Source organism: Temnothorax longispinosus, chromosome 1 (assembly GCF_030848805.1).
Source record: "Temnothorax longispinosus isolate EJ_2023e chromosome 1, Tlon_JGU_v1, whole genome shotgun sequence".
Taxonomy (NCBI): domain Eukaryota; kingdom Metazoa; phylum Arthropoda; class Insecta; order Hymenoptera; family Formicidae; genus Temnothorax; species Temnothorax longispinosus.
Window position 1 is genome coordinate 6,489,901 of NC_092358.1, and position 14,630 is coordinate 6,504,530.

The 14,630-nt window shown below is 38.1% G+C and overlaps 2 protein-coding genes across 8 annotated transcripts; both read left to right on the forward strand.

Annotated features, from left to right (window-relative positions):
• Window positions 1-424: 424 nt before the first annotated feature.
• Med (Smad/Smad4 homolog Medea) lies at window positions 425-12,268 on the forward strand. 7 transcript variants are annotated; one of them, XM_071772846.1, is made up of 12 exons: window positions 425-932; window positions 1,318-1,525; window positions 1,995-2,143; window positions 2,840-3,119; window positions 3,439-3,705; window positions 4,195-4,332; window positions 4,899-5,090; window positions 5,238-5,411; window positions 5,527-5,781; window positions 5,867-6,148; window positions 6,259-6,389; window positions 6,886-12,268. In XM_071772846.1, the coding sequence occupies exons 2-12, from the start codon at window positions 1,459-1,461 to the stop codon at window positions 6,964-6,966; spliced, it is 2,016 nt and encodes a 671-aa protein (XP_071628947.1). In that variant the 5' UTR covers window positions 425-932; window positions 1,318-1,458; the 3' UTR covers window positions 6,967-12,268. The 7 variants fall into 7 exon arrangements, with proteins under 7 accessions (XP_071628947.1, XP_071628964.1, XP_071628955.1 ...); XM_071772863.1 differs by having other exon boundaries at window positions 426-932; window positions 4,926-5,090; XM_071772854.1 differs by having other exon boundaries at window positions 429-932; window positions 3,454-3,705; window positions 4,896-5,090.
• Window positions 12,269-12,930: 662 nt separating this feature from the next.
• On the forward strand, window positions 12,931-14,429 carry Mrps26 (mitochondrial ribosomal protein S26). Its single transcript, XM_071773044.1, has 3 exons — window positions 12,931-13,091; window positions 13,430-13,682; window positions 13,796-14,429. The coding sequence occupies exons 2-3, from the start codon at window positions 13,441-13,443 to the stop codon at window positions 14,235-14,237; spliced, it is 684 nt and encodes a 227-aa protein (XP_071629145.1). The 5' UTR covers window positions 12,931-13,091; window positions 13,430-13,440; the 3' UTR covers window positions 14,238-14,429.
• Window positions 14,430-14,630: the final 201 nt, after the last annotated feature.

Here is a 14,630-nt window from a genome sequence, read left to right on the forward strand (position 1 = left end):
TCTATATTAGCAACATATTATTTTTCAGATTACAATCCAAATAAAATAGAAAAAAGTAGCCAGTTTTAACATAATTAAATCTGACAATCTTCGAATCTTGAAAATGTTAATTTTTTCCGATACCGCGAATTTTTAATGCTAAACTTGATTCAGCAACATTCTCTCATTCATCTCAACTGCACTTTCTACACTTTATTTTTCTCTCTCTTGCTCCCCTGCGAGAATACATCGCCTATCTCGTTGCAAATGCCGAGAGCGCGCAACTGGCGTGAACCCGATCGCAAATTCCCGCCGGTTTCCCTCCATCCGGTCCAATCCGCAGCCTCCAATGGAGACGGAGAAAAAGAGCGGCTGTGCAGAGCTGCCAACGACGTTCGCGCGATTCGCAAATATAAATCCACCACCCTGAGACGATCGCGGCTGATTTTGGCCGGCCTGTTCGCGGCGACGGGCGACATCATCCGCGCCCCGCGGACATGTATTATTGATGCGCTAACCTATGCGACGGAACAACGCTCCCCGTCGCACGCGCGAGACAGAGAGAGATCCGCGTACAGTACCGGTGTAACCGCGCGTGTGTCGCGCCCGGCGATTAAACGCGAGCGTGGAGTGACCGCGCGACCGTCGTCGCGCCGCGCCGAATTGTGCCCCGCCGCCACCGCGCCGCGCGAATCCCGCTCGACGACGACGACGACGACGCTGCTCGGCCACCGACGTGACCGACGTCGCGCCGCAACGAGCGTCTCCCCGCGCGCAGCTGTCATCTCGCGTCGCCCGTCGCCGCCGCCGCAGACGTTCGATCCGGAGTGCGCGCGAGGAGCTGTGAGCTGTCCTGCGGACCGTGGCCGATCGTCCCTTTCGTGCATGCTGCCCGCGTGCGTCACGATCCCGACCTCTCGTCGACCGCTGCGTCCTCGTCCCGCTGCTCGAACGTAAGTGTCGCTGTCGCTGCGTCGGCTACGGACGACTCCACGCTGGAGCGATTTACGCGAGCAATTTCGAGAGTTTTTATCGAGATATGTGACGTATTGATACGCCAATACGTTGTCAGTAGATATGATTGAAATGTCACTGTTGACGTTAGATAAACAAAGGCAAGTTTGCTCTTGGTATGATGTCCCCAACAATTGCCAGCGATTGTTGGAGGCATAAATCAAGAACGGATAATTCATTGAAGGAATATAACCTGATTGGTTGGTATTAGGTAAACAAATGTGTTCCTTTCATGTTATTCAGGATGGGGTGATTTTTGTAATTTTATAATTAAGGCTGTAGAGCAGCTGGATTGTATAAAAAAATATGACGAATTATTTACAGAAAAGCAACTGTTGTGATACATGGATGAAACACGAATCGCTAGATGGTAGAGCGTGAAAGATTGGACTGTACCAGGTCCAAGAAAAAGATCAGTGATTTGAGGGAAGAATCGCGACAGTGTCCACCACGGCTTTCACCGAGATGGTTGGATTGGCGGGCGGGGGAAGTCACTTGTATCCCTCGCCCCCCATGCAACCAAATCCCGAGTGTAAATATCGCAGCAATATTAGTTATATTATTTGAATTATTTTTGTATTGATCACTCTCTTACTCTCTTACTTTCTTCGATAACCTATTCATATTTTGAGGAATTTATTTGATACTAATAAATCATCAGCTATTGCATAAAGTTAATTGACTGAAGCTAAATTAGTTGAAGCACTTATGTCCATTTCTATCAACGCAGGTTAATTTTAATCTTGGTTTACCTTACCTGTCTTCTTTTCCTAGTTCTAAGAGTTAGAAAAAGATAGAAAGTAAGTTAAACCGTGATTAAAGTTAATCTACATTGGTAGAAATGGGCATTAATTAGTCAAATTTTTACAAGTTTGATTATTCCAGCTTTAATGATTTTTGTTTCATATATTGTGCTATTTGGAAAAAATAGTTTTGAAATGACATTACTGTATTGTTAAAGTAAAATATAGTCTTATTTTTTATGCATTTTTTTAATGCAGTGAGAGAGATGACTGGAATAGCACCTAGTGCTCCAACCAGCGCTGATGCCTGCTTAAGCATTGTGCACTCGTTGATGTGTCATCGTCAAGGTGGTGAGAGCGAAGGTTTCAGCAAACGAGCTATCGAATCGCTGGTGAAGAAACTCAAAGTAAATCCGATATATATTCCTATATCGCTAACATTGTGATACATTATTTTGAAACAAATATTTTCAATTTTGTTATATCTTCACTTCTGCTATTTGCAGTTATTTTCTACTGTCTTATTTTGTACGTCAAACAGTCGACCGTAGCTTTCGCGAAACAAAGCGAAAGTTAGTCGACCAAAACAACTACAATTTTTATTTTGATTGTAAAAAACGTGTCGAAACATTGGCATCAGAATCATGAAGATTTGATAACATTCTGGAACGAGAGCATAAAATCAGGATTTCGTGCCTTCGGCACTATTTATGTTGGTTATATATTCGTTTAGGTTGTTATATATTCGTTGTTATATATTTTTAAATAAATTCAATCAATCAATGCTCAAAATGTATGGCGCTTCGGATGTTATCTTTGTCGCGCTGTGTTCTTGTGTTAAACGTATATAACAGCAATGTTCAACTCAGTTACTTGTAATTCCATCGTGAACATTATTGTGTAACAATAGGTTTGACTTTAATTCTAATGTGTTTGACCAATATTCTTTGCACTTACATCATCTAATTTTTTACCGTGACACGATGTATGACTTTGAGATAAGAGTACTCTTATTGTATTTTGAAACAATTTTTTACCGATTTTCCATTACATTTCAAAACTACGAAGATTAATGTATGACACACGTGTAATTTAATCAACAGGAGAAGCGTGACGAGTTGGATAGCTTGATCACTGCGATAACTACCAATGGCGCACATCCTAGCAAGTGTGTCACTATTCAAAGAACTTTAGACGGTAGACTGCAAGTGGCAGGACGTAAAGGTTTTCCGCATGTAATCTACGCTCGCATCTGGAGATGGCCGGACTTGCACAAGAACGAACTGAAACACGTGAAATACTGCCAGTTCGCTTTCGACTTGAAATGCGATTCCGTATGCGTGAATCCCTATCACTATGAGCGAGTGGTATCACCAGGCATAGGTATGTTACGATATGTAATCTTGCATTAGAATTTTTTTTTATTTTTTAGTACTTGTATTTTATATACGCATATGATATTTTTTACTTCTTTTTTGCGTTTCCCTCCCCTTTTTTCTTATTTTTGCTTTATTATCGTTACGCTCGTTCAATTCTAGTCTAATTCTATCGTTCCCAATCGTCCCTGATTGTAATTGTCCAACGAGATAAAAGTAAATTGTACATCCTGGGGTTAACGAATACAGAATACTAGGGAAAGAAATCATTGATTGTTGTGGTCTTCTTGGTGTCTTGATGGAATGGGTTGGTTTCCCCCGCACAGACCCGTTCTTTACAGACCTATCCGGCCTGACCTTACAATCCGGTGTGGGTGTGGGACCCGGCGGGAGACTGGTTAAGGACGAGTATTCGGTCGGCGGTGGCGGCACGGCTGCTGCGGCAGCCGCCGCCGCGGTCGGATCCGCGATGGACGTGGACGGCGAGATGAATCAGACGATTCAGCATCATCCGCCGGCTCAGCCAACCGCTTCGAACAATGCACAACAGGCCCAGCAGGGCTTTATACCGGGTTTACCACCGCCCAACTCGAGTAAGTTGAATGTGGTAACTGTATCTTCATTTGTGAAGCTTCCACTTTATCGAGAATTTTCATCAATTGGCTTTACACTTGACGTAAATCTGTTTGTAATTAATGTCTGGTGGCTAGATAATAATATACATCGATGAATTGGTACAACGCATTAACGTGCGGACACATTTCTTTATCTAAATATAAGGATGTTAATAAATGAGTAATCCGACAAATCGCAAATTTGGCATGTGATGGTTACGTTTCAGGAAAATTTATGCAGGATACCATCCAACTGTGCTAAAAATATACATACTATTGAATTCAACGCGCTCGATATGATTGTTAATTATTAAAATGATTGCTAACGAGCTAGCCGCTTTCGTTTATTGCTGTCGAATGTAGATTTTGTAGGCAAGAATACGCTTCGCAAATTTCTTTTTTTTGTTGCGTAATACGATTTTTGTTTTGGCTTCATTGTTTTCTTTTCCTTTTGATTGTCCGGCACAGCCAGTACTGAGGGTATATTTAGCGCCGGTGGTGGCGGAAATAATGGTAATCCTCATGCTAAACTGGACGACAATAATTGCCCCAGGCAAACCTGGATTCCTACGCCTCATCACTCGGCGGGCCGTAACATGCATCATCGTACGTATTTCATTGTACACAGCTATTTATTTAAGGAGCTTCCGATTATATGTCGCTGATTAGCCATCGCTCAATGTTGCCAGTGTGCATTTTTCGTGATTCTTAGAATCGAATCAGAGTTTCCCAAATTAAATATAGCGCTTCGCAAAAGAATGAAGTAGTTGTGAAGTAATTGTGTGAGTACGAAAGACGATCTTTGAATTTATTTCACAGAAAACGTAAGATGTATTTGAAAGCGTTTCGGTCAATCGAAATCGTGAGTACAAACAGAAAGATGGGTAGAACATGTGCAACGATATCTGGCTGATGTGTTTCGGATATCAACATAATATTTCAAATCAAAGTGACAAAATTTTGATTTTAGAAGAATCTAAGAGTCTTAAAATTGGAGAGTTCTGCAATAGCCAGAGATAGAGAATCAACTATCAGAACATTCAGAATGTCTCTTTGGGAAACACCGATTCGCGCAGTGATCAGTTTCAGAGCGACGATAGCGAGGGCCATGTTCGTTGCATCTTAATATTTTATGTTGCCTGCATCGTGTATGAATTTTGATTTTACAGCAGTAGTACATCCAATGAGTCACACCGTAGGTAGCCAGCAACAGTCGCTGAATGCCGCATCGAGCGGAACGTCCGGCGCGCAGATTCTGAGTCCTGCGCAAGGACAATCGACCGCCGATACGTTCTACAGCACTACCACACCCCCACAGGACATCAATCAACCCCCGACAGTCGACGCGTTGGCGGCTTCTCTGGGTATATAATAAATTCTTAGCGTACCTTGCTGAATTAGCAGAAAAATTGCTATATTCCTTTTAAGTGCTGATCCTATAAGGATCTGGATTTTCCTCCTAGCATTTTTAACGCAAGCATTTAAAAATCTTTATTATATGGTTTAAATAGGTGAAGGACAGAGTTCTCCTGTGTCACCTGTGCATCTTCATCATCCAAACGGCTTTCCTGTGGGTACAGCACCATACAATTCCGGTGCGCCGCAATGGACTGGTGCCAATACTCTCACATATACTCAAAGCATGCAACCACCAGATCCTCGACATCTTCATACGACGTCATATTGTAAGTCAATTATATTAAGCCGAAGAAAAATTCTTAAGTTTTTACTTTCTTTCTTTTTAAACTTTATAATTCAGCGGCATGACTTTAAATCGAATCTAATACTTTCATGAAACAGGGGGAGGCCACGGAAATGACGTCAGTGGAAACATCGGAGGATTGCTCTCTACGCAACCAGCACCAGAATATTGGTGTTCCGTCGGTTATTTTGAATTGGACATCCAAGTCGGAGAAACGTTTAAAGTCAGCAGCGGTTGTCCCACGGTTACCGTAGACGGTTACGTGGATCCGAGCGGCGGAAACAGATTCTGCTTAGGTGCCTTGAGCAACGTACATAGAACGGAACAGAGCGAACGGGCGCGTCTTCATATAGGTAATTGTAACTCAATTGAGAGTTTTTAAAATAGATAAGCAAAAGGATATTGCAATGGTCCAATGACTAAAATGAAACATTTTAGGGAAGGGCGTTGTATTGGATTTGAGAGGTGAAGGTGATGTTTGGTTGAGATGTCAAAGCGAACACAGTGTCTTTGTACAATCTTACTATCTGGATAGAGAAGCAGGCCGAGCACCTGGTGACGCAGTACACAAAATTTACCCCTCGGCATACATTAAAGTCTTCGATTTAAGGCAATGTCACAAACAGATGCGAGGCCAAGCCGCTACTGCTCAAGCTGCCGCAGCAGCTCAAGCCGCAGCGGTCGCGGGCCATCTCACGCATGGAGCGCCTATCACCAAAAGTAAGAACCGAGCATCTATCAATAACGCTTTTATAATAACGTATAATTAAATATACTTTAATATATAGTCGCAGTACATAACGTATGTATAAATTGTAATTATCACTCAGGTCTCAGCGCAGCTGCGGGGATTGGAGTTGACGATTTACGAAGACTTTGTATCCTGCGTTTAAGTTTCGTTAAGGGGTGGGGTCCAGATTATCCACGACAAAGCATAAAAGAAACACCATGCTGGATTGAGGTATGTTTCGTGATTTTACTTTGCAGATCTTTTTAATCAGAAATCTTTTTTTTTAATATAGAAAACAGCAAGGATTGATATAACATAATAATTCTCTAAAAGCCAATATGTAATACAGAAACTTATCAACCTTTTGCTTAGATAATTTTTTTAACTTGAGAATCCGAATAAACATAAAAGATTAAATATTTAAATCAAAGTCCAATTTTTTTCCATTAATTTGCCAGTCATTATACTTTGCAGATCTTTTTAATCAGAAATCTTTTTTTGAAGAGAAAACAAGGATTGATATAACATAATAATTCTCTAAAAGCCAATATATAATACAGAAACTTATCAACCTTTTGCTTAGATAATTTGTTTAACTTGAGAATCCGAATAAACATAAAAGATTAAATATTTAAATCAAAGTCCAATTTTTTTTCCATTAATTTGCCAATTATTATATTTTTTCACATATCTTTTAAGATTCTAATATTAATATTTTATTTTCTAGGTGCATTTACACAGAGCGCTTCAGTTGCTGGATGAAGTGTTGCACACGATGCCCATTGATGGTCCACGAGCAATCGAATAATTTCATCAACGCGAAGAGAGCATCACGATGTTATTGCTGAAATCGAGCACGCAAGTTACATACGTCGTTTGAACAATCATATGAGTAATTTTGGCTTGGAAACGCGAGTGGACAAACCGGACGGACCAAATTCATCAGATGGAAATGATCAAGTGATTGAAATGCGAAATTCGGCCGGGGAGCTCGGGGAAAAGATCTTACGGAAGCTATTTATATATTTAACGACTCGTGATATAATAATCTGTGTAGGACAGGGGTTCCCAAACTCTCCGACGTCCATGTTGCAGATAGTCCGTAGATAAAATATCTGTATATTCTAAAATTCTATATACATTTTGCATGTGCATATTTTTTTTATCAAAGAGTGTACATAATGTAGCTCATCTCTATTTTTTTATTTGCAAATAATTTTTATTAGATCGAAGAGAAAAAGGGAGAGGCCAATGCGAGTCATCACACATGATGTATAATTCGTTATTAGATATAAATCGCACATGATTCGTTATTAGATATAAATTTATATGTTGATTGATTGAAGTTGACTAATTGAAGATTCTCTTAATTATTCTTATACTATCGTCCCGGAATTTCCGTAGGTAAACGAAAAAAATATAAAACGGGAATGATTAAACCAGAATCTATTTATTAATCTCTTATATGTAGAGTGTGACTTTATTAAATAGGTGTTTACGTAATATTCCTTGCGACAATTTAGTATTTTAATATCTTTTGTTGTCTACTGTTTCTCGGCATAATAAACATATGAAGGAATCGAAACATTTATATTTATAACACTATTTCATGCTATAAATATAACAGTCTTTTCATACTGAAAAAGTTCTAGTTTTATCTTAACGTTACTCTATGTGATAAAGCGATTGTATTTACACATGTTCAAGTTGTTTTACACTTCTGTTTGGAACTATAAAGTCATCGTTATATTTTTTATAAAAATTTTCTATTGCATGTATTTTGAATTTAAACATATAGGTGTTTTTAACATGTAATTTGGTAGAATAATTTAAAAAAATTAGATTAAAAAGTTCGGTTAATGATCCGATAATGTCGCTGAGTAATTCGATGACGAAAGAAGAAAAAAAAGCATTGTCGTTTCCCTCTTACTCTGCTCTTCGCTTCGTAGTTTTTTACTGGTTTGAGAACCCCTGCTGTAGGATAAAATATGTGCCACGGCCTTGCACTACCACCAACGTACAAAAGTGAAAGAAACGTTATTTTTATTTACGAGATGTAATTTTTTACGGAGAGAGGCGACACGACGCGTCTCACCAACCGAGGAGCAGAAGAAAATAGAACGGCAGTTTTCTATTTTGCTAGGCGCACGATGGGGAGATTCCCTCGGCGACGCGCAGTCCGCTAAGCTCACAGTGATACCAGTTTCAGAACCATTACATAGTCACCTGTTCTTTGAGATTAGCTTTGTAAGATAAACTGAACTACTGTCTACATTTACTTACCGCGAATGTTAAGCTCAACATTTATATTGGACAAGAGGACGGTCTTATATTTCTCTGAATTTCTGGATTTGTGGACGGTGAAATTGAAGAGTATATTAAAACTTTCTTAAATTTTTTAAATTCAAGGAAAGAATAATGGATTTATAAGCAAGTTTTAAAGTTTAGTAATCACAGAACTGGAAAGAGAGAATATGATGATTTTGAGCTTTCCGATAAAATTTAACAATTAGATCTGTGAGTCCTGACGTAAACGTTCAAGGATCTAGGAATTCAGAGATCTTGGACCCCAGGGATCTCAGAACCCAGGAATCTTGAAGTCTGAGGATCTAGGAATCCAAGGACGTATAAGAGTCCTAGGATGTAAGAATTATCTTTACGCACGTGTATACAGTAGGGAGATTTTCTCTAAAGACACAGTAATACATTTCTGCCAAGTAGCAAACGTAGATCGTAAGGATCATTCACGCATACACTCAGTTATAATAATCCTTCGTAAGGATAAACTTTTTGTATTTAAATTCGCATAGAAGAGATATGATGTCACACATTTTTCTGATTTGTGAAAAGATCATACTTAGAAAACGTATTTATCACAGTTTATATATATTATAGGCATAGCTCTAGCGATTATATTGGCAGAAATTTGGTACAGTGACGTTAGAATTATTTGTTTATTACGAATGGGTAACTTGTTTATTGTCTGTTTCACAGTTTATAACCAAAAACTATTTTATATATAGAGACCTTGAGGTTCTATAATGAACATACTTGTTCATCTTTTTTTATTTCTTCGTTTCATCAAATAAAATCTTTTAATTTCTTAGTTATTATTGATTATCATTATTATTATCATTATTGCGGTTATTGGAGGAGACAATGAAGAATAATACGAAAAATAACATGTACAACCTGGAGCAATAACGAATGCTTATGTATCAACAAGTTTTAGATCTGAGGACACAAAATTTAAAAATTCCAGGATTTTGGAATGGAGAGATGAGATTTTAAGAATCTTTGTACCATATTATTTATTATATCTATATTGCATATTGACGCTGAAAGGAATCGAAGCAGCAAATTGAATTTCATTAAAGCGAATGAATCTCTCTCTCTTCGATTGTGCGTCTCTTCCAATTAACCGCCGGATGTTATTATTATTACAGTAGTACTTGTTGAATAATTATACTTACTGTTTACCAGCTATTTTATTAAAAAATATAATCGTACAAAATATTCTTATATATATATAATATTTGATAATATTATAACATAGAGAGTGATTATATGTAAGAATGAGAGAAAGAGCGAGCGAGAGAGAGAGAAGGAAAGAGAGTCGACCAAATACAACGGTATGCATGTACAAGGTGTCTCAAAATGATCGAAAACAATATCTCTGCCCACCTTGTACATATATACTCCGCACATATAAACTACATATATATTTTATTCTAATTGATTACGTATTCGCAAAAACAGAAAAAAATAGATAGAGAGAAATGTTTAACGCTTATTTACAACATAGTATTTACCGATTCTCACTTCTTTGTTGCAATTCAGCCTTAGTGTTGCGGAGTGAATGAATGAATTTTCCACGAGAATTGGGATGGCGAAAGAGTGAGAGAAGAGGATTGAACGTTACCGTTTAAACTAAGTTCGAGAAGAAATTTGCACTCTGAATATATACATAGAAGTTGTCCGACGATTACCGCATTATTTCTCAACGAGACAGATGCCTTGATGGGGAGGGGTCTGCGTCAAGGAATCTACAATTAAAAGGAAAAATAATTCAGTAAACGCGGAGCGCGTCGATGTACACAATGCCTTCCTTTGATCGACCAATGATGAAATGTACACACAGCTCAAGTATATTGTCGACAAGAGATTCTTGCTTACAAAGCCAAGCTAGAAACACATGTGCCATCGTTTTCGTGCATATATAAGGAAAGATATAAAACTTAGGATTTCTTACAAGACTGTATTTTTAACTCCAGACTAAGCGTCCCCCGTGAATCTAATAAGAACCTAAACTACCGTTGATCTAAGAATTTAAACTTGACCGCGATCGAAGCATAATATTTCGAAGCATCCGTAGGTCTAAGAAGCCGAAAAAAAAAACAAAGAGATTCAGACTTCGACGATTGTAAGGATTTTTAAGAATCCAGGAACAGCTCCGAGGCTCTAAGGGGATCCTACGATTTCAAGTAGGAGTCTAAGCTTCTAGAAGGTTCCGCGAACCTGCAAATTCCATGGTTCTACATAATAACCAAAGTTCTAATCCAATCGTCTTAGTGCTTAGAAACCTCCTGGTAGCGTAGAAAAAGCAGAAACAGAATGCATCTCCTGAAACAAGTCGTGACAATTTTTTTTTACGCATGTATTAAAGTGATAATCACGAGCCGCGAATGGGCAGATGAGAATCTCTAAAATTAGCGATTGGAGGGCTCATCGACATGCTAAATGCGAGCTTACTTAACAGCTTGTTTCTCGACAAAGAGACTTAAGTATGTATTAATAATTGATCCAGCAATGTTTCGTCAGCCGCCACTTATATGTGATACTGCCACTTTCGAATTTTGCGAATTTTGTCTTCATCAGACGAAATGCAGTTTTGAAACGCAAGAAGATTTCATAAAGTCTGGCCGTCAGAGGATCATGGTTAAATTATCCTCGCGTTGAATTTTCTATTCATTTTTTTTTTTTTTTTCATTCATCGCCCGGAGAACGTTTAGCATGGTACTGCCCAGAGCCCTTCAACTTTCGAAGCCCAAAACTTCCGAAAGGCAGACAAACTGAGGCGAGATGTTCGTTACAAGTCATTTCTTCGTCGTAAGGATCACTGCGAGACAGACGGATCTTTTATCTTCTTACTTGCGTTTCTTCGTAGCAAACGGCACAAACTGGTCTGCGTCTAAGCCAAAGATACCCCCGACGAGATGCTGCAATGTTACGAATTGTTAAAAAAAACAAATTATACGACGAGCGTGACGCGAGATTTCGATTTCTTTCTCGCGCTGGACGTTCCGAAAAAGGGAGATCGAATGGAGAATTAAAAAGCGAATTAAAAGGGAGATTTTTCTGTCTTCGGAAGTTGATGATGTGGAACGCGCGAAGTCTTTTCGGAGCGTCCCGCGCGCACGAGATGTAATTATCCTTGCGTAAAATTGTTTCCGTTAATCCTGCGTGTCGCAGGAATAGAATTACGTCGCGATCCCCGTTCGATTTACAATTGGATCCTAATTTTCGCCGATGCGCGAAATTATAACTATATACGTTCGATCCGCGAGTGGCGTAACAAAGAGGGAAGAGAGAAGAGGAAATAAGGAAAGAAGACCGAGATTAGTATAGATACAAATTAATATCTGTGATTATCGTCGATGCAGATATATTTTAAGTAATTTCTACAGCGTTCGGGCACATTTGTAAAAAAGGAAACGGAAGGAGGAAGAGGAAAGGGAGGGGAAAAAAAGTAAAAAAAAAGAGAAAAACAATAATGATAATAACCATATACGGCGATAATACTTTTAGGGCGATTGTTGAGATAAGGTTTATCCGTGTTTGTGTTGAATGCATGCTGTCGTACCGCGTGATGACGAAGGTTAATTAATTACGCATTAATTGTAGTTAGGATAATTAGTATATAGTGCGAGCAGGGTGTTGCTATTTCGAGAGAAGAGGGACAAAAAAAGGGGAGAGGAGGAAAAAGGGGAGGAAAGACACGGAGGGAGCTCGAATGAATGTGTTTCGCGGAATCCGATTTTGTTGTTGTACATTATATAGATACATCGCATTATACACGATCATTTTCAATAAACATATTCTATAAATGATCTTTCTCTCTCTCCTTTGAACATTTTCTACTGCATCGAGACTTCATCCCGGGAGATGCGCTGAAATTTCTCGAAAATGTTGCTTCTTTTTAATAGATCGATCTTTATCTACCTTTCGAGAACTTGAAAATTTTTTATAACAAGATTAAGGCTCATTTAAAGAAAAATTGAACTATGTATTCGAAAAACTTCAACAATACTGGAATAATCTCTGTTTTGAAAGACAATATTTTCATAAAAGTCAATTTTTTTTAAAGGATGTTCGAAGTGGAGGGTAAAATATAGCCTTATGAAATTTACTAAATTTCCGGATTAATTTTTTTTTTAATTAATTGAATGTTGCACAATTCAATTCACAATTGATGATGAACTTTTGCACTTATATTTTTATCTTGAAAATATATAAAATATTATCAATTTTTATTTAGTTGTAAATCGTCAAAAAGCAATCAAAACTAAGATAAGTATATATGGAATGTAAAATTATATGTTAAAAAAAAACCATATGAGTATAATATTAAAAAAATATACATAGATTTATTTATTTTGATTTATATTACAGCATATCCTGTGCAACAAAACTCAGTAAAATCGCAAGGAAACACCTGCGTGTTGCCTTGTAAAAGTTATTAATTGTGATAATTACAAATGCAATTTGATATTAATTTCGAATGCGCAGACGCGGCGAATCGATGTGCATGGAAAAAGAAAGGAAAACACCATAACCTCACTTTTCGAGAGCGAGAACCTCACTTTTCGGAGTAACATAACCAAAGTTGGAACGGCGAAAATATTTGTGTTATTAATTCGAAGACATATTATGGTATTTATCATTAATTATTAATATCAATTAATATTTATTTATTATATATACAGTACTGTATTACATTATGTGTTAAGTTTTTTATAAGATTATTATTCCACATATTCTATATACGTTTCTTTAATTTTGGTTTGTTTAAAAAACGTTCGTTGCAACATTATATTGTTAATCAATTATATGTTGAACCTCTTTATCTAAAGAAGTCGTTGCATTTGATAATAAGATCAGTCACAGATGTCACAGACTGATTTAATTCTATAAACAAATGATGTAGTAACAATGTATGAATATTACAATGACCGAAAATAGCACAATTTTTACAACAATACTTCTCATAGCTCTAGAAATAATGCAGGCCATGAGGATAATAAAAGTCAACTCCTTAACGATGGGTACCGCTGGGCTCTGCGAGACTTTCGTCCCGAATTCCGTTTACACGCAGTGCGTGCGTTGGAAGAGGAAACCAATTTGGCTGCCCACAGCAAAGTCCAAAGTGTTTCGAATACCAAAAAGGCCTGTCCTACCTGTCGAGGACAAATTGGAGCTCCAGCGTTTGAATAATAATTACAGGACATACATGACATCGTTTAGGTACGTGCGCAAAGTGGTTCTATAACTCTGACCTCTTCGGCTGATCAAATTTACACAGAAAATTCTGGCTACTGAAACTATATGTAGCTTGAAAAATAACGGGTATGTTGCAGGGCATATGTAAGGCAACTTGCAGAGGAGGGCAAGCAACGATCCGACGAGACAGTTTTTAAGCAGAGCGAAGAGGAGGACTTTGAAAGGTGCAGCGCTATAAACGACGAGTGGAATGCAGAAGTAGCGAAGACACGAGAGATCAGGCTGGCGGAGATGAGAGAGAATCGCAGAAACGCGATCCTGCAGCGTTTGCTGAGGCAAGAGCAGAGGCAGGAGATGAAGAAGGAGATGCTCAACAAAAAGGTCAGAAAAATCAAGGAAGAATCCGTTACGTTCATCACTGCGGAGAACATAGACGCCGCGATCGAGGAGTGTTTGGCAAACGTCGTCGATCATAATCGCGCATTGGATTTGGAAGGAAATTGGCACAAAGGGCAATATCCCCCGGTCCCACCTATCGAAGAGATGCAGAAGCCAGTGGCTGTCGAGCAACGAAGTTAAATTTGAAAATCTTACGTCCAGACTATTCGTAAAAGTAAAACTAAACTGGTAAAACTAAACTTTGCTGGACTCGCACTTTTTACAAGTGTTCTATATTCTTGCTCGAATAATGATAAGCGTGATAAGTATGAGTTGTTATATTATAGATTGTAATAAATATAAAATAGATATACTCCAATATTTTGTCCCTTACTACATGTAATTAATATTCCTAAAAGATTAGGTGACTTAATAAGAGCTTACAAGACAATTAGCATACCAATTTATAATTGAAATAGACTGTATATAATGATTGAAGACTACACATAACATATACTATGAAAAAATTGCAAAATTACGACAGTTTTATTGCAGAAAGTTGTACAAGATATATAAGCAGTGATAATACACGTG

Excerpts from the sequence above, each read along its gene's own strand:
- Med (XM_071772828.1), top strand. The coding sequence starts at position 1,459 with ATGGTTGGATTGGCGGGCGGGGGAAGTCACTTGTATCCCTCGCCCCCC. Across the intron at positions 3,120-3,438 it reads AGTGGTATCACCAGGCATAG|ACCCGTTCTTTACAGACCTA; the intron begins GTATGTTACGAT and ends TCCCCCGCACAG. Across the intron at positions 5,782-5,866 it reads ACGGGCGCGTCTTCATATAG|GGAAGGGCGTTGTATTGGAT; the intron begins GTAATTGTAACT and ends GAAACATTTTAG.
- Mrps26 (XM_071773044.1), top strand. The coding sequence starts at position 13,441 with ATGCAGGCCATGAGGATAATAAAAGTCAACTCCTTAACGATGGGTACC. Across the intron at positions 13,683-13,795 it reads ACATACATGACATCGTTTAG|GGCATATGTAAGGCAACTTG; the intron begins GTACGTGCGCAA and ends GGTATGTTGCAG.